The following is a 23,652-nucleotide window of genomic DNA, read 5'->3' as shown; positions in this document are numbered from 1 at the left end:
AAATGATGAACGTGGAAAGCGGGCAGGCAGGCCGGCGAGGGGAACGGGCCGGCTGTCTGGCGGCTGACAGTGCAGTCGTATTCAGATGGACTATCAGTCGTGTATCAGATGACAGGAGCTGAAGTGAGACACAGTGCCGGCGGTGCTGTCTCTCTCTCTCTCTCTCTCTCTCTCTCTCTCTCTCCTTGCCGCTCCATGCTGGTAGGTAGCTGGTACACACATACATCCGTCAGCCACGGATCTCTGGTTAGCCCACCAGCCACGGACAATGACAGTTTCCCCTGACAGACCCATTAGTCGCTCCTCCCTCCCTCTTACATCCCCTCCCAAGCTCCCCCTCCTCAGAAAGTTCCTCATGAAGGAGCGGGACGGAGGAGAGAGATGTAGTTGCGGTGTAGCCCCTGGCGCCTCTTACTTATTTCATCCTCATCGCCGTCCTCTCAGTGCCGGCGTCAGCAGCGGGGTGTATATCACTGTATCAGCCAGTGTCTGCAGGGCTGATGTATGGACAGGACGCAGTATCCTTGAGAGCTTGTTAAAGGTGATTGAGATGACTCAATGATGGGGCTTTCGGTGTTGCTAGAAATATAAAAAGGCTAAGAGGTTGTTGTGATGGATCCAGTGCTCACGGCCACCTTTAAAGATTACTTTTCACCTCAAACATGTCTGCGAGCACATGTTTGATTCCTCCAGTAAACTCTAATCCCTATGCAGCGTCAAATGTTACTTCTGTCTTCTTTGTTGTGCATTTTATTTAACCGCTCTGTAAAGTTTTCCACTTGAGTAGCTTCACTGTTATATAAAAGACAAATATTCTTTGTTTTCTTCACTGAAGCGGTGTCTGGAGCTGGAACGTTAGTGAAAACGTTGAATTCAAAACAGCTATTTTCGTATCAGGGCGCTTTTATTATGCATAAATGGAACAATTCGAGGTCTCTCCACCGTTATTTTATATGCATTTCTGGCACACAGTATATTGGCCACTTTGGATGGAAAAGTTTGATGTATTAAATGAAGTTGTGTGGGTGTGAGAAATGCCTGTCTGCACAGTTCAGAGTGATGGACCTGTCAGTCTGAGAAGGTAATAATCTCAACAGTTTTATTTGGTGTACCTTCATGCCTTGTCAGAACAGTTTTGTTTATTACATTATGTTTGAGCTTTAATAACATTTATTTGCTTTTCAGCAGGAAGTGTAAGCGTTGCAGAGAGACTCTTGTTAAAGTTCAGAGCTGATGCATTTCCTCCCGTGTGTGTCCTCAGGGAGTGGTGACGGACGCCTCCCCCCAGACAGTGGCTCCCTCGTCACAGGAGGTGGCTGGCCAGCAGCAACAGATCCAGGTGGACGGTGCTGCCGACCATGTTCCTGCTTACTCATACCAGTCCAAGTAAGTCACACAGCGAAGCAGGATAACCTGACGCACAGATGGTTTGTTGCACTGAACCATCTGGGAAGTCGTCCTTGGAAACTGTTTGGAAAAGGACAGGCGCCTTCGAAAAAATACTTGGCAGGTGATTGGATGAACCGTCCCTCTATCGCAGGCTAATTTCAACCAATCAGAGCGTGTGACGTAGTGGGGGAGCGCCACCGGCGGAGCCAGTCGGTAAATCAAACTCCTGCCAAAGCCAATCAGGAGAAGAGCAAAAACACCTTCTCCGTCGAGAAAAGCCTTCAGCGCCATCCTTTGCTCTTCTGTCAGCGAAGAAGCATCAATGCTAACATTTTTAGAAGCCACCATTGTTGTTTTCGATTCTCTCGCTGTCGTCACGCCGAAACTGCGACCACCATTTTTTAAATTGTAAACATCAGCGGTGGGAAATAATATACATAGTGAGCCATCCACAGCGAGGTATTTATACCCTCTAATACCTCTGTGTGTGTTGGAAATGTTGCAAATCAGTGAGCAGCTTTATGGTCATATTGGATTTTACACATACATTTTGCATCCATGTGATAAAGTGCTTTGATTTGCCAGGTATTTTTATCCATATTGATCTCTCCGAGCGAGTAGTGTTTACTTCCATCAGGTCACTTTGTGGTCTAACACATACAGTAAATTCAGTTTTTTCCCTCCCTTTGAAAATCTAATCTGACGTGATTTCTTTAGATGTTTTGTTCTTTGTAATAACAATTGGCAAGTTAAGCAGCACAGTACCAAATGTTCATCTGGAAATTGAATAAATGAGAGTGCTCTGAGACGCAGTGGTGTCATGATAAAATGACTGTAATTATTCCTGGCTGCTGGTGTCATTTTGGCAGCACTTTTTGCTTTTCTGACCCAATCAGAACTGTTTAACGTGCCTCGTTCTGCTTCAGTCTTCTGACTGTGCCGTCAGCTGTCAGCTCGATCTCTTCTCTGCGTTTGTAATATTGTGCTTTGATTACAACTGCACACCCCTCTCCCTCTGTCTGTCCTCCTCTCTCCGTTTTCTCCTCTTTCATCAGATAGCAACGGCCTGAGCGAATGTTCCTGTGACAGCGTTGCCTTGAGACAGAAGGTGGCTGCACTGTGAATGCGACGAGAGGAGAAAGGAAAGAGATTGCTACCCGATTGCCCAGGCACCAAAAAAGAGACACTTTTTTCATTTCCTACCTGGCCTACGAGAAAAAAAAGAAAAAAAAAACGCAAGAAGGAGGTAAAGAGTGCTGAGGAAGGGGATGGGGAAATTGCTGGGCACAGTGCAAAGAAGTGAAATTGTTTAGTCTGGGAACCTGCCTGAAGGGCTGGGCTGAAGCTTGAAAAGTTTCTCAAAGAAAAATCTCAACCAATTACAAAAAAAACAAAAAAAGAAGAAAAAATGACAAAAAATGACCAAAAAAAAGGTTGAATGCGCAGGTAGGTGATGAAGTTTATTTTGTAATTAGAAAAGGGGAGTCAAGTTTGAGATACACACAGAGATTGTCTTCCTCAGATATTAAGCTACAATTTCTTTTCACTCTTTTTTATGTTCTAGTGTTAAATTTTAGTTTTCTAGATATATTCGAAAACAAAGTGTTTTTTTCTTTCTTGAATCTTCATGGCCTTAATTTGAAGGGCGCCAGAAACTTTTTACAGAGTTAAAGTCTGACGTCTGGTTAGGGAAAAAAAAAAAAGGAAAAAAAAAAAACAAAGCAAACTAAATCAGTCTCTTGGACCACTTGGAGGGTACAAGACACTGGATGTGTTGTTCTAAAGAGGAAAAAAGAATCTATCACATAAGCTGTACAGATTTAATAGAGAAGAGCTTTTTTTTTGTTTCTTCATTAGAAGAAAACTTTGATAATTATTATGTCAGAGGTAACTAAGTGTCAGAAGAAAACAAAATGTCTGTTGGGGAAAAAGACTCGGGGGAGGGAGGCGGGAGGGGGAGCTTTGAAGAGATTTTTCACAATGAGGAAAAAATGAAAACATAAGAAAACATGCTGCATTGTGGATGCAGTCTGTTGCAAATGCTGAACTTGTTTTTTATTATCATAATTATTATTTTACATGGCAAAGTTGCTGTCAATGACATTAGTGCTTTTTATCTGCCACATTTTACCTTTTTTATGAGCTTTAAGATGTTTTTAGCCCGCTTTGCTTGTCACACTGCAAAAAATAAAAAAAATAATAATAAAAAAACAAAGAAGAAAAAAGTATAAAATGAACAAAAATAAAAAACCTACAGAAAAAAAATTCTGGCAGTGAAATAAAAATTCAGTAGATTCAGTAGGAGCTTACGGTTTAAACCAATCAGTGCAAAAGCAATAGAAGAAATTGTTGACAATTTCTGTAGTCTTTCCTAGTTGTGGATCAAATGCAGCCCATGGATGGCCATTTTTATACCAAAGATGAAGAGACACTCTGAACCAGAGTTTTTTTGTTTTGTTTTCCTTTTCATTTTTCAGTTTGATTTTGTTGTTGTTGATGTTGTTGATGTTGATGATGTTAATGTTGATATTGTTGTTGTTGTTGTTGCTGTTGTCGTTGTTTTTTATTTGACCTTGATGGCCGGACCAGTCCTTACTATCCTTCTTAACATCTTCTTTTCACCGGGTTTAAGCTAGTTTTCCACGGTTGTCCAAGCTGTTACACACACACACATGCACGCACACACACGCACACACACACACACACACACACACACACACACACACACACACACACACATCTAAACATGCACACATTTACAGTACAAACTCACACACACACACATCAAACAGTATTTAAAGTGTGACGCAACCAGTGGCAGTCCTACCAAAAGTCCCTTTTCTTCTTCTCTTCTCGTCTTTTCATTTCTTTCAATGTCTCGTCACGTTTTCGATGCTTTCGCACACCGTGGGTGCATTCCACCTCTCTCTCTCTCTCTCTCTCTCTCTCTCTCTCTCTCTCTCTCTCTCTCTCTCTCTCTCTCTCTCTCAGATCCTGCAGGGAAAACTTTAGGAAACAGATTGGGGAATGTTGCTTGCTACGCTCCGTGGTCGTCGACACTTTGCTTCCAGCTCTGTCCTCTTAGCAGTGTGCAGTGTCTTCATCTCTTTAGTTCAACCGTAACTAACTCAGCCATTTCTCAGCGTATTGAGCTTCAGTGTTGGACTGGGAATCTCCCTGCTGCTGTTTGAACTCATGCTAATCTCATGTAAACATCACTGATCCTAAGTCACTTTTTTGAGTATTTACCTGCCCAGAAAACCAGATGAGTGGTGTTTGCTGCACAAAACACATGACTTTACAAATGTCTACATAAACCTTATGGCACTCCATGGTACTGACTCAACCTATTTGGCAGCCAAAGCATTTTAAAACAATTTAATAGCAAAGCTCAAAAGAATAGTTTTTCAGAAATAAGCTTATTCACATTCCTCAATTTCCCTCTCTTGTCTGTAGGGTAGATATGAAGCTACTGCCAGCAGCTGGTTAGCTTAGCTTAGCACAAAGAGTGGAAACAGGGGGAAGCAGCTAGCCTGGCTCTGTCTGACGGTAACAAAAATCCGTCCACCAGCACCGCTAAAGCTCACTCATTACCACGTTATGTCTCATTTGGTTAACCTGTACAAAAGAATGGTTTATGTGGCTGCTATTCCTTGGCCAGGCAAGTAACGTACTGGAGTCTTGTCATCACCGTGAGGTTGACAGGCAACCAGCAGAGACTCCAGGAAGTTACTGTGAAGAAACGTCGCACACCTGAACCTTTAGGACTGAGAGGACGTCTATAAAACAGGGAACCTTGCTTTGTCAGACCTGTTTGCATTGTACGACTGGCGTCACTCTGTGGCACTAACAAGGCGTGGAGGAAGTGTGTTTAAAGGCCAGAAAAGGATTGTCGGTTTTGAACAGAACTGATCATTTGCCCAACACAAGCAGGAGAGGTCAGCACACCTGTGGGAGCTAACTAGGCTCCTCACCAGCCATAACAAGATGTTGATGGCAGCTCCTTCCTCGACCCCACCACTGAGTGACAGTTACACCCCGGGTTGTTCCAATTTGTTGCACAAACAACCCCATCTCATCTTATCCTGTCTCTCCATCCGAGAGCCGCGTGAGGTTTTCGATGATTTCATCTCTGAGGATTGTCCCCCGAAGAAATTGCCTGTGGGACAGCGGCCATTTCTGCCCCCATTACAGCAGCCTTTGTGTGTCGGGAGCGCTGTGTGTCTGCTCTGTTCGCCCATGTCCACCCGCACTGCCCCACTGTGGTGCTACAGCACTAAAAAGACCCCGATTTTTTCCCTGCTTCACTGGCACCATTAATGTGCCATGGCCGAGCCAGCCTCCTTTTGCTCTCATTTTCCCTCATTCTCTCCCTCTTCCCCCTCTCTCTGAGGTTTCTTCTCTTTATTGGATGGTGCAGAAGCAGAACCACAAACCAATTTCAGTCACTCTCGCAATGAGGCTTGACGGGCCCAATTTGTCTCCCTTCAGGGCAATAGGATCCACTCCAGCGTCCCTCAAAAGACCCCTTTCTTCCAGACAGAGAGGGAGCTTTTTGTTTGGTGACAATTGCAATTGAGCTCTTGCAGTTCATGTGACTCATTCAAAAGTCCAGCACTGCATTTTGGGACATGATGGCATGTTGTGCGCATTACAGGCAAGCTATGTCGTCACGCGTGGCGATGTTTGTAACGAACAATCAAATCGTACATCGAGTGCCTTTGAACAAAGCTTCCACATGATTCCAAATTTAAAAAAAAGAAAAAAAAGCACACGGAAGAGCTTGTTTGATTCAGCTGTGCTAAAGAAACGCTACACAATATCGAAGCCACTACATGGTGCTAAAGAGGAAGCGGTCTCGGGCTCGTGCCTTCATTGTGTTCGCTGATCTCTGTGACGAGCTGGCCACAATTGATTCATTTGGCCATGAACTCAGTCTAAACAGGCCACACAAAAAGGGTTCCTGACATGAACTAAAGCCATACATCATTATCTTTTTCCTCAGTCACGGTGTGAATACCTACTGTAAATTATTTTCCTCCATCCACCGACGGAGGTCAAAAGCCAAATGCGTCATTCAGAGTGTCTCTTGGTGACCGTTAAGCTGTTTATTGTCCAGTCAAATCAACACCTGCCCTTTTCCTTTCATCTGCTCTGACATTCAACATCTGCTTTCGCTCGCCTCCAGGCGATGCTTTGCTCTTATCTCCCACTGAACAAGTCTCTGTCACCTAACAGTCTTTACAGCTAACGACTGACAAATGTTGGGTTTTAGAGCTCCCGGGACTTGCCCTCATTGCTCTCCGGAAACCCCCTGTGTTCCTTTTCAAGTGTCCTAATTAAACAACGGAGCTGCTAAACTATAACCTTACCAGTTTTAAGCTAGTATGTGTGTGCCTGTGTGCATGTGTGAAGAGTTGTTCTGCTCAACAGTTCAACTTTTAGTGAGGTCATGAATTCAGCATAGCTATAACCAAGTTCTCTAGACTTTTACGGCTGCAGTTTATAGAGTCCAGAAGACATTTCTGAAGCTTAATAGGACTCATAATGCAGGAGTTGCACATTGGAGAGCAGATCGTCCTACAAATGAGATTCAATAGTAATGGCATTATGGGAAATAGGATTACAAATGGCCAAGAGATTATGAAAAAACTGCACAACAAAGGATATCAGCTCTGTTTTGCTAATGGAGATTCAAGAAAGAAAAAGATGTTAAGGCAGGTGTTTGCTTTCGGTATACGGTATCAATATTTCACAGATCTGAGAGATTACCTGGCTGGGAAAAAAAAAAAAACAGAAATGGCTTTTTCTTAATAGCACAATGGCATAATGTACCCTTCAGAATACCAATACCTTTGTGGAAGTGCACAGAAGGCATGCTTGCAATTTTAAGGAGGCTGTAGCAGAAGCACTCTGCTCAGCCCATGTGTCAGCACAAACCAGGAGCCAGCTGTACCAGGAGAGAAGGTGTGTGTGTGTGTGTGTGTGTGTGTGTGTGTGTGTGTGTGTGTGTGTGTGTGTGTGTGTGTGTGTGTGTGTGTGTGTGTGTGTGTGTGTGTGTGTGTGTGTGTGTGTGTGTGTGTGTGTGTGTGTGAGAGAAAGAAAGAGAGGGGGATCATTAGCGCCTGTTGCCGGGCAGAAGTGGTCACAGCCTGGAGTTTGTCCATCTTCATGCAGCAGTATGTCCCCTGCACGGCACTCCAGGAGGCCACAAGCTTGACCCTCCGCTAGTTACAACCCTGATTCCAAAGAAGTTGGGACATCATGTAAAACGGAAATAAAACAGAACGAACTGACTGTGTTTAGCGACAAAGGTTTTATTAAGTGTTCACAGGAACACTGAAGCTGATGAAGTCAAACTTTAAATATATTTTCACTTAAGTTTATGTCAAAAAGGATCAGCAAGTTATCACATTCTGTTTTATCTATGTTTTAAACAGCGTCCCAACTTCTCTCCACTCACAGTAACACACACTCTTCCTTTCCTGCACCATCTTGCCAAGATCTCTCCTTTTCTACTCAGTCGCTCATCATTTTCTTTTCTATTTGTCCACTTTTCCATCCGTGTGTTTGCATCATTTGCGTTCCCTTCCTTCCTTAAGTCCACATGAGCTTTCAGCTTTAGGAGAAATGTGAGTGCTGCTCATCGTTTAGGATCTCACCTACTCTTAGAGAAGAATGACCAGAGATTCAGGGACGTATTTCATTAAATCTGCAAAGCTGCGAGAGCCCTCCAGGACTTCACGAGCAACCATCATTTGTAAAACACAATGCTGCCACCAGGCGCAATAGCTTTTGTGCAACAGGCTCATGGATTATAGGAAAGAGTTGCTGCTAGGTGCTGAAGGTTTACTGCGTCAAGGTCAGGGTGATGCTGTTTGCTGCCATAGTGCCATAAAGTTTATGCAGTCATATATGAAGTGTTTAGTGTTAAAGAGCTAGTGTGTAGGATTTAGTGGCATCTAGTGGTAATGTTGCGAACATGGCAGACTGTGTGGAAAGAGATTTTAAGGTAATGAAAACACAGCGATCCTTATGTTCAGGTGATTATGAACTAATGAAAACATAACTCTGTTTCATTTCTGCCAATAGATCCTCCTGAAGCGTTCACGCCGGACCTTTAACTATATTTTTCTGAGGTTAACCGTTTATCAGGGAGAATGTATAAATTAACACAATGCAGTAAATCTCACTCATCTGGTGCCCAAAGAAAGTCTCATCAGAGGTGTTTCCCAGCTGCTGCTCGATGCAGGAAGAAGTAAGAATACTGTGCACTTGGACGTTTCCCTGTCAGTCCTCTTTGGATAACACACACACACACACACACACACACACACACACACACACGCACACACACACACACTCCACAAGGTAAATCTGATCTTCTGTGAGCTTACCTTCCGATAAGCACTGATCTTAAGACTTTATCTACATCCTGGTTTTTCTCCAGTGTCAGCTTTCCAAGGCCAGGTGCTTCCTTCACTGCCTTTTCCCAAACACAGTCCGTCCTCAACTCACCATTTGTCACAATCACTGCCACCATCCCTGAATCTGACATGTTCCTGACAGTCATTTACGTCGCAGGAATAGCCTCATCAAATGCGTGATGCATGTCACATCCGGTCACCGCGAGGCTCTTGCGGGTTCATTCTTGTGAACGGAGTTGTGGCCATTCCACATTGATTGTCGTGCGTTAGGAAAACAGCAGTTCAGAGTTCCTCTCTCAGTCCGTCTCCCACAGAGTGTAAAGGAGGCTCAATAACTCATCACGGAGCAGCACACACACTCTCACACACGTAATGCAGTAGGGAAATTGCTCAAACTGCCCCCCCAACAAGAGCGAGCCCTGTGCTTTTTAATTGATGCTCCGGTCCACCTTTGATGAGAGCTATCGATTGGCCACACAACCCCAGGAGCGCAGCCAGCCAGCACCCCCCCGCGTGGAGTTCAAACGCTCCCCGAGAAAACACGAGATCCAACCATCACTAGGAAACGGCCGACCAAATAGCTTAGAGATAGCCGGCACAGAAAGTGCGTTAGGCTGGGGATTCATTTAGCAGATAAAAAGAGGAAGTATTTATTAGGACAGCAGAGCGGTTTTTAATTTGTTTTTGGTTTTTTTTTGTTAGTTTTCTCTTTTTGTTTTTGTTCGTTTCTCACTTTTCTTTGTTTCAGCGCCGAGGAGGACATGGTCACGCCTCGCACACGCTGCTCAGTGTGTGTGATCTTTGAGAAACTATCTGTACATCTGTGGATGTTAGGATTTGACTTGGGTTTTATGAGTTGTTTTTTTCTCTCTCTCTCTCTCTCTCTCTGATGAAGCTTTCAATAAAAAATTGTGGAAAAAAGCACCAAGGAGCGCTGTTTTCTTTTGATCTGCATCGCAAATGATTGTGTTTCATCACAGCTAGTTGTTTTCCTGTCCTCGAGCCATTATTATGGAAACATTTATTATGCAGCCAGCATCCTCTGAGGAACACACACACCGAGCACACCATCTCCCCATAGCCTATTATCTATATGACTAAATTGCAGTGGGAAGCGAGAGGAAGCCCTGTTATTATCATCCAGCCTGATGGCACCTGCTGCGCGTTGACCTTGGTCCCGCACATCCTCTCATAATTGCAGCCTTCGCAAATGGTGCTAATACCTCTCGATGGGATTTCCCCCATCACAGCTCACACACACTTGATTGGGCGTAAAGTGGTCATAATCAAAGATTGAGGAGCCTGCTGGAGGAAGAAGTGGATCGATGGCAATCAATCTTCCTCTTCACTCTCATTTAGGCCCAATCAATCGCTGTCCTTGTCACCTCCTAGGGACGCCTGTTCTGTCAATACCACGCCTGCACAGTAGCCAAGTTTCCACTGCCTGAGACGTCTCTGCAAGATCGAGGCAACGAGGCCGGCACTCCAAAACAAAGGACATCTTAATAGAGAACAATTGACTGCTTGGATTAGACTGAGTGTGTGTGTATGTGCACTCGAATGTGCATGATTGGAGGAGTCACAGCTTCCTTTTTTCCCTGCATCTGCACATACACAGAAGTGACAGAGATAACCGTCGGTGTGGTACATTTACAGCAATTTAAAACATTCTGCTGCTCTGAGAGACTCCTCCGTGGTGCCATGGTTTTCTCCACTACACACTCTATGGCTGTTAAATCTGTGGAAATGCAGTGGGATCCTTTATCGAGTGAAATGCCACAGATTCAATCTCACTCCCTTGGAGCCAGGCAGCCTCCTTATCTGGACTTATAGAGATGTAGCAGCTGAGCACCACAAGGGTGCAGCATACCAACACAGATGTTATCTGGTGTGTTTATTTCACAGAGGAGTGAGAAGCCCTCCATGCACACACACACACACACACACACACACACACACACAAACACACACACGCAGCACCACCACCACTGGATACAGATCAAGGACATCTCCACTGGGTGAAACGCGACAGCACAACCAGCCTTCCCATCGAGCGTTTGCCATCTGCTGAATATATACGAAGATTAGGAAGGAAAAGCCTGGGCGAGCATTAAAATATATCTGTCCTACTTGCAGTACAAATTGTCTGATTGATGTGCTTTTATATAGGATAAACATGCTTTTTGAGGAGTCTCTGGATGCAGCATTTGGTCTTGATAAGGGAGCTGATGGCAAATCCTGGCAGAAGCTCCACTGTGACAACTGTGAATTATGTGGAAGCAGATAAATCCCATGTGCATTTAAAGGTGCACCCCGAGAAGAGATGTTCTTTAAACTGTTTTTACGGCTTTTACAATAAATGACAGCAGGAAAATACTTGGATGTCAGGCTTTGTGTTGTAGCAGCACAGCTAGAGGAAAAAACGGATGCAGATTGTGGTTCGTAATGTGCATTTGTCTTCATCAGGGTGTCAACCAGGCACCAGGATATCTATTTGTGTACAACAAATGATCTGTGCAGACCTCTGGGGTGACAAGGTTTCAGGTTCCGGCTAGTTGAACACAATTGATTTTATTCCAGGCCAATCTAAACTGAGGATTCAGTGAAATTGGGTTGATTGGGCCTGGGACCTTTAATGACCCTGAGCTTCCAGGTGCGGTCAGAGCGGTTTTGCATCCAATCAAGAATCTGTGCTCGTCAGCAACCACAAGCACACCTGGTGCTCCCTTATTAGCTTATACTCTACTAAGAGAGACATAATTAACCAAAGGGGGGGGGGGGGGGATCTGCACTGCTGAGCTAAAATCTAAATAATGCCCAAGAGGGGTTTGCCGTGTTTTGAGGGGAATTCATTATTCGCTTAATCTAGGAATGTGTGAATGCAACATTAGGCCAGTAAACCTCATTACAAGAAGCTAAATGTGGATATCTCATTAGAGAGGAAATGCATGATTCATATTTATACATCATCTAGTTCCATTAGATCAAGTCAGAAATATTGCATAAGTAGCATGTCTATAATCTTGCCACAAATCTGAAATTGTTTGAGTATTATTCCGCTTAATTACAGCTGGGACCTTATTTTGGTAATGTCTGCTATTCTTCCTGTCAGTAATAATAAGACCATATTCAGCCATTTAATTGCTGAGATGTGGGATTGTAGTGACATCTGTAATAAGTAGTTTTATGGGGTGAGAAACACAAGAAGTCACATGATCGTTCAGGGTTTAAACAGCCTCCAGGTTAGCCAAACTGAGCATGAGGGATTGTTTCGGTCTAACTTTTTCCTTGTTTACAACCTCGTGTGATCATCCAACCACTCAGTTCTGATGATGCCACGTTCTCAGATCTCAACAGTCTCTTTGTTGAGTGCAACGATGTCACAGCTGATGGAAATGATGGCCAAAATGACAAAAGTAAGTGTAATAAACTACAGTTATCCTTTAAGCGATTTGAAGCTGAAGAAACAATATTTACGTTCAGTTCAAAGGATGCGAGTGAAGCAAAGGAGGGAGTCATAATTATAGAGCGCCTGAGTCTGCGTACAGGGCGGAGGTCGGGTGGATGGATGCATCAACCAAACGTCAGACTTTAACATGAGAGACTGTGTTTTATATCTCGTTCCCAAAGACAATCAACATTGTTTGAAAGAACGGCCGCAATCATTCCTGAACGTCAACCGGGCTGTTATTATTGCAGTCATGACAGTGAAGGTACACTACGAAGCAGTGATCTTAACCTGAACCACCATGTTTCCCTGAGGTCGTGTTTGTGCCTAAACATAACCAAACCTGAACCATAGCATCATGAAACAGATGGTTTTTTCCACTGATTTCAGGGATTTTGTACAAAGATGTCGTCATACCGAGACGGCCGTCAGATCAGAAGATGCTCAGAAAAGGTAAGATGAAATATCTTAAATCAATGTTTTCTCATCTCACAAGATCGATCTTCTTACCAGGCAGTTTTCATGTTAGCATTTCACCTTTTTCAAGCTTTTTTCCCTCCACACAGACAGTCAGACAGTCAAAACTGAGATACTCATGCTCATGTAAACTCACTTTATGTGTCGATCAAGAGTTGCCCAGACCTTAGACTCTGCACAGTCCACTGAGTTCAGGGGACTGATTCTTAACGAGTGGACAGCTGTGTGTAATGTCAGTTCTGGAGGGCACAGACAAACATATTTTTTGTTGTGTTGAGTTGTTGGTAATTGTGAAAAGGATCTTTTATAGTCTACCTGGCCAGCACTAAGTGGCAGACAGACAAAGGTAGCAGCTAGCTGGTGAGCATTTAGCAGAAGAAGAGTCACATATTTCCATCAAGAGTGAGCATTGGACTTGCATCCATTAGGTCTCCAGAAACACGACCCAGATTGAATGCTAATGTTGCTCTGTCTCAGCTGGATGTCTAAAATATCAATGCTAACATGTTAGCCACATCAACTTTTCAAGCCTGTTACATTTGTGTGGTTTGGAGCTTGCTGAGGAAGTTCTGCCCCCAAGTGGCCACATAAACTGATGAATGCAGCTTTAAATGTGGCAGGTGAGTGTCCCTCGTGCATAAAGAGCTCGATCAAATTCAGCCCCTTCAGCACGTATTGATAAAGTGTGAACATCTCCGCCAGATGTGCTCCTCCAGCCGACAGGAGAACAAATGAAAAACACGGATGCTTTGCCCCACATCCACAATGGAAATCCCTGTGGCAACACACTCAGTCAGACAGCAGCTCCATTTCAATATTCCCATGATGAATTACTATCATTGTGTTGCAGGAATTGGGAGCGCGGCCAAAGCCTATTGAAGTTTACAATGACATTAGTGGAACAATTGTATCCCTGGAGATCCTGGGGGCTGCACAGAAGGCATTGTTCCCCAGGTGGCAGGGCAGTGGGTCTGTGCCAAGGGCCCAGCTCTGTTCTCAATATGCTGATGACAATAGGTGTTAATTGAGGATGTGAAGAAAGCCAGTGCCTCCTGACTTTTACATTAATGCATGACTTCCTGTCATTAACCCTTGTGTAACCGATCAGTTTCACTCAAAACAGGTTGTTTTTAATTCGAGCAGCCCGGTCGAGCTGTCAAACACGGAGGGCAAGTCACCCCTGTCCCTGTGATTTAGATATTCTGGCTAACCCTGGCTTGTTTACAACCCGTCTGATCATGTGACTGATTGTGTGCATCACAGGTGCTTTGGTGAGTACAATGACCGATTTAAATCATGACCAAAAAACTGAATCCAACAGGTGTTTCCTCAGGCAGGAAAGATTAGTTTTCATTCTCACAGTTGAATCAGACGTTCATGTTACAAGTCTGATTATTTTTTCCACTTTCATTTGGTCATTTTAGAAGCTGATTTTTTTACATGCTACGACCTTTAAAGTGTGGAATACAGATCAAGTCATTCCCCAAAATCTACAATTAACTACAGTCGCATTTATTAGATCTCCACAATTTGAAGATTTGTGTTTACTAACTGAGCATCCCTCGCTGTTCCAAAGCCATGAGCTGTTCTGTTGGTCCCATTTGTCTGATTTGGATCTGGTTTTGGCCAGTGAGAGGAGTTATGCCAGCATCATCTGGCACTGAGAACGTTATCTGACTGGGAGAGCTCAGACCAGGATATTCAGCCAACAGATAGACGCGAGAGCTGCAGCACTTAGTACAACAAAAAAAAAAAAAAAAAATCAAGATATCAAATCCAATTCCACTTATGGAAATAATAAGAGTTGGAACGGTCGTGTGTGTGTGTGTGTGCGTGTGCGTGTGCGTGTGCGTGTGCGTGTGTGCGACTGAGTGAGCCTGTTTGGACAGGAGCTTCCCAGCAGGCCGGACACAAGAGCTGACCTTTACTCTCTTTCCCACTGAAGCTGATTCGGTAACACAAAACTATAACAATAGTTTTAACTCTGCATGTGTGTGTGCGTGTGTGTGTGTGCATGTGATAGATGCAGCAAACGCACAATAATTTATTGTAGCTGCACAGAGACAAAGAATAACTCGACTTCTCTCTGATGTTGTTAAAATACAAAAACGTACTCGCTGCCTGAGACCTTTATAATTAGATCTGTGCATACTGTGTGACTCTGGGGTCTATCGCATACATGATCCAAAAATAAGGGGGAAAACGAGATGTAAAGCTATTTTTGGAGGGAATATTGGCAAGTCTAGAATACTTGGATGGTTGTGGCTTGACTATATATCTCCTAGCTCCCCCTATTCTAACATATCACACAGATCCTATAGGATACATTGAGATTCCTTTTCAAATAAAACTGTAAAATCCAATAATCCAGTTTCCACTTGGGAATGGCATCTTTCTTCCTCGCCAGCTGGACGAAATAAACCATCCATACTGGCATTTCAAGGCTTGACATTTAGATTGGAGAGAGAATTGGTAATCATAAACGACTAAATGTACACTTTTGAGTGTGTCAAGTGTGATTGTGTGCATTCAGTAAGGTTGTGGATGAGAAGGACGAGGGTAAAGATGGAGATAAAGAGCGAAAAAATGGGAGGTCAGGGCTGAGGAAGTCGACAGTAAGAGCTTAGAAAATATGTATGCAGAAAGAAGAGGCAAAGGAGAAGTGAGAGAATGGAAAGGTGATGTGAAGGGTTGCAGCATGAAGACAAGAGGAGACGCAGGGAGAGAAATGGGAGCGTAAAGAAGATGAAACGCGGTGGAGTGGAGAGAGAGTGTGAACAACAAAGAGACAAATGGAGAAATAACAAGAGAGGGAAGATAGAGGAAGAAAAATAAAGAACAGAAAGGAAGATTCACCTCCTCCAGCCCCCGGCGACCTCAAGGGCCGGAGGACGAAATCCGACTAGCTCACTATCAGCAGGCCGAGCGATGTGATCTACAACAACAGTGTGCAGGTGGATAAACAGCTCGCCCAGTAACAAGAGCAAGACCACACATGCTCCAGGGGCCGACCCGGGGCCCCAGTGCCGCAGATTTGTGGGACTGTAATGAGAGCATGTGTAAGCTACTGACATGTGGGGCCGTAAAAAAAACAAAGGCCTCCAGAGCACCTCAGTCCCTCCAGATGTGTTTGGAAATATGGGATGGAGCAGCAATGCACTGCAGGGTATTCCCTTATTGGACGATTAAATTCATGGAAACAGTAATTTGAACCAAATAATGATGATAATAATAATTGTCTTAATGTATCTCAAAGCGCATACTTCAAAGATAAAGTATGGATTTTTGATCACATGACCACACTGAGGAATGTCATGTGATGCAGTTCGAAGCTCTAGAAAAAGCTAGTAAGTGGGCCTTGAGTGAAGTTTTGCTTTTTTATTTGCTTTCTTGCTGAGATATTTGATGAGAAAATTGATACCACTCTCATGTGTGCTAAACATGAAGCTGGAAGTGGAGCATTCAAAAGGTGGAAAGACACTGTTGCATTATGGGAACTGTAGGATTGACCCATAGTGTTGGCCTAATGGTCAGGAAGCCACTGCTGCTTTGATTTTGTCTCTTGTGAGTCTTTATGGAAGTGCAATTAAGAAACAGCTGGATTTAAGATTTCAGATCTTTCCAGCACAGTTTCTAATAGAGATTACTGTGTAAACTGGATCTCTTCCTAATAAACTCTAATGGTACAGATGTCATTGTTGCTCCCCCTGTTTTTCATTCGGTTGGGTGTTCAGTTTGTCTGTCAGCTGGATAACCCTTTGCCCTCATCAGGCTGCGTGTTTTGAGGGTGTAGTGAAAGAATGGTGTATATACCACAAATGTCATGCCCTCTCCAGAAGGAATAACAATGGAAGGTGGACTTGGTTAAGGGCAACAAGCAGGGGAAATACCACGCTATAAATACGTTAGAAGTGCTGCGTCTGAGTCTGTGAAAGGTCGGTGTTGACTGACTGCGGCGGTTCCAGATTTAAGATGCTGCAATGGGGTGTAGACTGTAAGCAGAGAAAGAAATGACTGCTGTTTATTCTGGGTCAGTGGCCCGTGCACCATGCACCCCTACACCTCGCTCAGCTTAAGATGATATACTGCGAAGGCTCGTACTTTTTCCTCTGTCTCTCACACATACTCATACACACAGTTCACCAAACTCAACACTGTGTTTCCTGAGTCCAGCACAATGTTCTCTAATCTCTCCAGAGTCACGGTACACTACACATGTTATGGCTGCTGCAGACTAACCCTCGGCTGAACTACAAAGAAACTCCACATAGGTGAGGCTGAACTCAGAGTGGGGCCCCGAACTCTCTTAAGTGCTCCCACATGTGCTGTAGTTAACTCTGTATGCGTATTGTGTGCCAACTCTTCATGAATGTGTGTCTGCATTTTACGGTGCAATTAATTTTCAACTCTCAGGAATTTTAGCCGACCCACGTGGATGCGTGCATGACATCATCCTTGCATTAGCATTTGTCTGTGTGGGTGTGTGTGTCTGAGTGCATGTGTGACTCATAGATCAGGCCTGAGGACAAAACAGAGCAAAACACCCACCAGCAGAAATATGCTGTCTCAAGATCTCATCAGTCCGCTGTGACTAATCAAACTCTTCCAAGGCATTTGAGTCATCATCAAAATGTGTTTGTCATTATTTAAAGCGACAGTAATAAGTATTTTAGCAATGATCACTTGCTATATAACGGACACATGGGACTGTTCTTAAATTGCTAACTTCTGGTCATGAACAGCAAAGGACTTGAGAAATGTAATATATGCAAAGATGGGCAGTTTTTACTGGGGCCACCATCCAAAGCGGGTGTTTTAGGCTCTCGAAGATCTAAGTTAATAAATAAATATAAACATATTTTCCTCGCAAGGAAATGCATACTATTTAACTGGATCCAAGAGAAAAGCCCATTTGTAACGGAGTGGTATAGAGGAACCTTCCCATGGAAAAATGAGAGCAGCTTCATAAATGCATGGCAGCTGCTGATAACTCACATGCCAGCACCAGAGGCTCTTCTACAGTTCACTGTCTGAATGATTTGTATGAAAGCAATAGTGCGTTAGGAACAGTGTGCATGTGTGGAAATTCCCTCTATGATAATGTGCGTGTTTATTTCTTTTTCTCTCATATTTGTCTGTTTGTTATTTGTCAAGCTCAGGCCTGTAACATCATGATTTTTACCACTTTTTACTGATCAGTTTTTAATTGCTCTGATGTGGTGTGACAACAGCAGCCTCAGCTTTAAAGCCGTGTAGCTACTCCTTAAAGATCTGAAATCTGGGTAATAACTGTACTGATCAGCATTTTTGCTTTCTAATAAGCAATTGAGATAGTATTACTCAACTGCTGACCTTCTCAATTGCTTGTGTGGTTGTCCAGTTGGTGCTGTGGTTGCAAAGCAAAGCTGAAATGATGATGACCAAAACTATGAAAATGAGACACAGATTGTCAGTTTTTGTTGGATATTGAACTAGATGGATCCACCGCTGATGTCTGTAATATAGTACGACTTGACATACATAGATTTTTAATTCCATGTGTCCTTGTGGTATGAAAGAATACAGTACGTGCTTTCATGTTGCTGGGGACCAAATTTAAATACAAACTCCTGCCTCTGCCTGAGTAATAAATGGAGCTTTGTGAAGGACTTGGCTCCATTCATTGAACGCAGGAAGAGCCGACGTGCTCTTGTGGTCCTGACGTGTGCAGAGCCTGAATGAGCTGCATGGATGTGAAGGTTAAGTCACGTAAACCTTGTCTCACTCCGCTGCTGGTCTTCATAGGAGCTGAGCTTAAACCATCTGTTGACCACTAAAAATCAGCTCCAATGGGGGGGCTCTGTTCAAAAAATGTCTTGTGTAGTGGTCCTATTCCATGTGTTTGGACATCTGCCCGTCCATGCTGCCATAATTACAGTAACTGTGATGTATTTCATTATGTAAGCAGGTGTGGGCCAATTTTCTGACATTTAGTACATCCCCTTGTTAAGGGACTAAATGGCTAATAATGAGAGCTGAAGGTCGGCCATCACAGCCAGAAGAACAGTGGCCAACAGCAACAGAGCTGCAGTGCCTCACCTTCCTCCTCAGTATTTCACTGCTCTGCTGTAGAAGCTGGGCTGGCATTTTAATGCTCTCTCTTTATTGCTTTTCCTCCTGTTGGTCTGTCTCTTTGCCCATTTGTGTGTGTGTGTGTGTATGTGTGTGTGTGTGTGTGTGTGTGTGTGTGTGTGTGTGTGTGTGTGTGTGTGTGTGTGTGTGTCTAACTTCAGATATCGTAGCAGAGGTCTAGCAGAACGCAGCCCTGTTGCCATAGCAGCAGCTGGACAACAAGCGTACACAGTGGTGAAGATTAAGACGTGCAGGCTGCAGCTGGCAGCGAGCAAGCGTGGGGCTCTGCTGTGGCTGATGATGCTGCATCGGAGTGCCAGGGCATTCCTCGCCGCTTTTCCATGAACGTACAGAAGGATTTCAAGAGGAATTGGAGAAGACAGATAGAAAGAGAAAAGAAAGAAGTCCGGGAAAAGGAAGGGAAAGAGCGGTGTGCCTGATAGACACAGCTGGCAGCTGCTTTCGTCAGAACATCTGGACTTAGGGGCCTCATTGGATGAAAGATGAGTGCTGGATGAGTTTCAGTGCCTCTATAGACGTTAAAATAAATACAGTTGCTCCGGAGGCTTCGTGTGTCACTGCTGGTGGGAAGACAGGCCTGTATGAGCAGGTTACTGCTAATCTATTACAAATTAGGAAATCTGTTATATAATCTGTACAGTGGCAATGCTCAGTAAACCTGGAGGTATGCTTGAATAAAAATTTGTTCTCACAATGTGAGATGAGAAGATTGAATGTTGAAGATTGAATACAACACTACAGCTAGCAGCTGGTTATCTTATCTTATCTTATCTTATCTTATCTTATCTTATCTTATCTTATCTTATCTTAGTATAAAGACTGGAAACAGGGCGAAACAGCTGGCCAGGCTCTGTCCGAAGGTAAAATCCACCTGCAAACACCTCCAAAGCTCACTAATTAACACGTTACATCTTGTTTGGTTAATCCGCTCAAAAATCCAAGTGGTTTCTAGGGAGTTATGAGCCAGATTATTTCTTGTCTGGCTGCTGTAGCTTCATATTTACTGTACACACGTGAGAGCTTTAAACTGTTTCTCCTCAAAGGCGTTCACGGTGTTGCACTCGATTGTGCAAAGATTTCAGATGCAGGCCACCATGAGATTGGACGGTAGGCTCATATTATTAGCCTCACATTATCACGTTCCTTCTTTCCTTTCCCACACCTGTTTGCTGACTTGTCTGAGTAATGTTTAATCAACGACCTACAAAGTTCTGATTTGTTGAACATCATGACCAAGAACTTCTTCTATGATCATAGCGTGGGCTTGTGGGGCTTCTGCTGGAGCCATAACTCCAGGTAAGCCCCAAACAACTAGCCAGCCTTCAGGTGCTTTCCTTTGGCTCCTTAACTCCACTCTGAACCTTACTGTCTGTGTATCTAACAGTACTAAATGTTGTCTGAAAGAACATCTGCTATTTGAGCGGTGAACCTAGGAAAGAGGCTTAAAAGGTGAGGCCACTTAATGATACCTATCTGTAGATATTTCACACGTGAGTGCTGCTCCTTACTATAAAACAGGTTGCTCGTACAGGGTGGTGTGTAGTCCCATAACCCCAGCTGGCATCCAGGACCACGTCTCATGTCCGTTTATATGGCTCCAATTTCAGAGATGGTGATTTATAGTCACATGAACCATTCTTTCGAAATACTTTTCATACTTTGTCGCTAAACTTTCCTTTTCCAGCACACCACAAATTGTCTCCGACACAATAGGCCCAATTGAAAAATCCGGGCATTGAAAGGGGCTGTAATTTTGTGGCTGATTTCAGGTGACCACACTCTCTGGACAGCAGCGACCAACAGCAGCAGCAGCAGCGGTTTTCCTGTGAGTACAATGCAACAATCCCGCAACACACAGCCACCGCTATCATTGTTCTTGCAGTCTGGCCAGTGGTCAGACACTGCAGACGGGATCTGGTCAGTCGGAAAATCTCCACGCTGACCGACACACATATATACACACACTCCCCGATTCTGTCACTCTTATCAGATTGGAAACGTTCAACCTTTTCACCTCGTGTGCCTTGCACAATGTGCTGAGGTGACCGTCATCCTGCAGCCAAGGAAAAAATTCACCTCACCTAGCAGCTGCACTTAAAACAAAGAGCTTAGGCAGCAACTTGCGGTATAAGTTGAGCCATAAAGGCAATGCATTTTAATGAGGCTGGGCCACGACGGCTGTCCTGGAAATAGACACAGCGTGGTCCATTTCCTCTGCAGATTTTTAGGACAGGGCCAGTGTGCATGAAGTGGCTGCTTGTGGAGAAAATGGGCCAGAATATATAGTCCTGAATGGATCGTTGCAGACTGCTCTGCCGACTCCCACTCAGAGTGTAATCTTAGCACACTGAAAGCACATTTAAGGAAACCTTCCTTTGCTAATCTATTATGGCTGAGAGCTGGTCTCCCTGCTGCCTGACAGAGACATATAAATGTTGCAAACGCAGTGTAAAATACTGGTAGCTTTGAATTCCCCGTCTTCCAACCATGGATTTCTTAATCTTGCATTTAAAAAGAGCGTCATGAATGCTCTTTCTTGTTCGACAAGCGAAATTTCAACACCCATGTGAAACATTTAAAGCACTTCAAGTTCTGATCTTTGGAGGCAAGTGACAGAAACGGCTCAAGAGAGCAGCTTGTACAAAGAAAAGACCAGCTCTGTTATCTGCGTCGACAAAGGCCAACACATCACTGACAGTGTTGGTACTGTGCACGCAGCAGCTGATTATGCTGTAAGACCCCTTTTCACAATGTGGTAAACACTGCCCTTCTCTCCTCCGTGTTGCTCATTCACAGATGTGACCAGATGCAAACTAAACGATGGGATTTTAAAGCTAATAAATGGAGCAGGTAAGTTTGGTTGATTTTTAAAGGTATTCTGCTTTGGGTTTTGAGCTGTTTCTGGCCTTTTTTTTTTTTTTAAACAAATCGCTGCAGCAATACAAACACTAGATTCCAAGAAACTATTGCTAAATGCTGCTTTTGGGCAAATGAGATTTTAATTGGAACAACTTGGCCAAATTCTCGTATTTCAGATTGGACTTCATGATGAAATTCCACGGGGGGAAAAGGAAATGAATAAATAAAAACTCTAGCATCTCATAATTGCACCAGAGTGGATCTGAGCGCTAAAGTCTGATTTCCTGAAATATCTAAATCACCCCCGTGTCAGGAGAGGTGGTGGGAGTGCTCTGTAAGGAAATTCCTTGCAGCGAGAGAGCTGGCAGTCGCTCTGTTTGGATAAGCTCTCTGGGATCTGGCAAAGAGAACGAGGTGGCTGGCTGCAGCAGCCAGAATGAACTTCATTAGATCTGATGAGTAAATGTGAAATTGATGCCTTTGTCCAAATGGAAAAATCATTTTATCTGGAAGCAGCACATTCAATAGACACAGACATCAGTATTCAGGCTTGACATCTGTAAATCTGTGCAGCTTGTATTCAGTGGAGAATATTTCATGATATTCCATCAGCAGGCTGCTCTGAGCCTCATTAGCTGCACTATATGCCATTGCAATATAGTGGATGTAGTGAATAAAACCTACAATGTCCCCGACAGAGGACGGCTGTAATTTTCTAGTCATTTGCATGCTGTGTTGATGCACAGGCTATGAGGGAGCATACCGAGATTCAATCTCACTCCGCGTCACGCACAGTTTGTTTAAAAGGGAGAAATTTCGAGCAGGTTTTCCATGATCAAAGTCATCCACAACAGCCGAGCGCCGCCTCACTTTCGACGGAGCGGCTGAAAATAAATGCGTGTTCACAGTCATGGTAAATTTACAAACCGGCGAGGGAAAATTTGGCCGAGGAAAAGCTTTTGGAATGAGCCGTTAAATGAAATCCATTTGGAATACTGACGTCACAGCGATGCTTTTCAACTGCATCTTAGAATGTCTGACATATTTTCGCTGGGCCAAGAGAGCGAACATGTTGGCATGTGAATGCTTCATAATGCACTATAATGTTGTTGTAAGAAGAAATAAGGACAGTTGATGAATATAGAAGTATAGGTAACTATTTGCTACATTACTTACACTTCAGTACTTATTATAATTATATAATTATATTTATAAATACTTTTTCACTCGAGTCAATTAAGTTTTTTTTCTTTAAAACACATTTATCAACAATTTTGAACCTGCTTATGATTGTACATTTGGTGTTAAACATGGCCACAATTATAGAAGTGAGTAAAACTGCAAATACATCTTGTTTGTCTTGTTTATTGTCTTCTGTACAGTTTAAACAAATGCAATAAAACGTGTTAATTAGTGAGCTTTAGAGGTACTAATAGGCAAATATTTGAAGTCTGGACAGAGCCAGGCTAGCTGTTGCCCCCTGTTTCCAGTCTTTGTGCTAAGCTACGCTAACTGCCTGCTCGCTGTAGCTTCCAGACCTGAGGGTGGCATCAATCTTCCTCTTTTCATCTAATGTTCTGCAAGAAAACGAATACGCAGCTTCCTTTAACTAAACACTGACATCGTCCTTATGCTTACAACCACATTACAGTCTAATATAAACAGTTTGATATTTGTTCATATGCTGCTTCTTGATAGATAAACGGCAGTTAAAGGGAAGGGTTACCAGGATATCCACATTGCATGCACACTACAACCTCGCACTTAAAAAAAACAAATCTCTCGCTCTTAATTTTCCCATCTCCATCAATCTGTCCTTCGCTCTCCCACTCATACATAAGCACAGAGTATATTGGTTCCTCTTTTGTCTGGCATCATTTACCACGTGACCGTGGTTCAGCTCCTTGTCCTTATCAGTGT

General features: G+C 43.6%; 2 protein-coding genes across 9 annotated transcripts in view; both read left to right on the top strand.

Moving 5' to 3' along the window:
- The window catches only part of rbms3 (RNA binding motif, single stranded interacting protein), a 273,477-nt gene extending 270,357 nt beyond the window's left edge, over positions 1-3,120 (top strand). For all 8 annotated transcript variants that reach the window (XM_070985477.1, XM_070985478.1, XM_070985479.1 and 5 more), the window contains 2 exons: positions 1,262-1,386; positions 2,445-3,120. In XM_070985477.1, coding sequence (XP_070841578.1) covers positions 1,262-1,386; positions 2,445-2,448 — 129 coding nt within the window. In that variant the 3' untranslated portion in view covers positions 2,449-3,120. The remainder of the gene's footprint in view (positions 1-1,261; positions 1,387-2,444) is intronic.
- Positions 3,121-21,625: 18,505 nt separating this feature from the next.
- The window catches only part of LOC139346378 (TGF-beta receptor type-2-like), a 28,958-nt gene continuing 26,931 nt past the window's right edge, over positions 21,626-23,652 (top strand). The window contains exon 1 of the mRNA XM_070985421.1: positions 21,626-21,723. The gene's annotated coding sequence lies outside the window, so the exon portion shown is untranslated. The remainder of the gene's footprint in view (positions 21,724-23,652) is intronic.

Source organism: Chaetodon trifascialis, chromosome 17 (genome assembly GCF_039877785.1).
Source record: "Chaetodon trifascialis isolate fChaTrf1 chromosome 17, fChaTrf1.hap1, whole genome shotgun sequence".
In the NCBI taxonomy this organism is placed as follows: Eukaryota; Metazoa; Chordata; class Actinopteri; order Chaetodontiformes; family Chaetodontidae; genus Chaetodon; species Chaetodon trifascialis.
The sequence above is the reverse complement of the archived record's forward strand: the minus strand, read 5'-3'. Positions and strand labels throughout refer to the sequence as shown.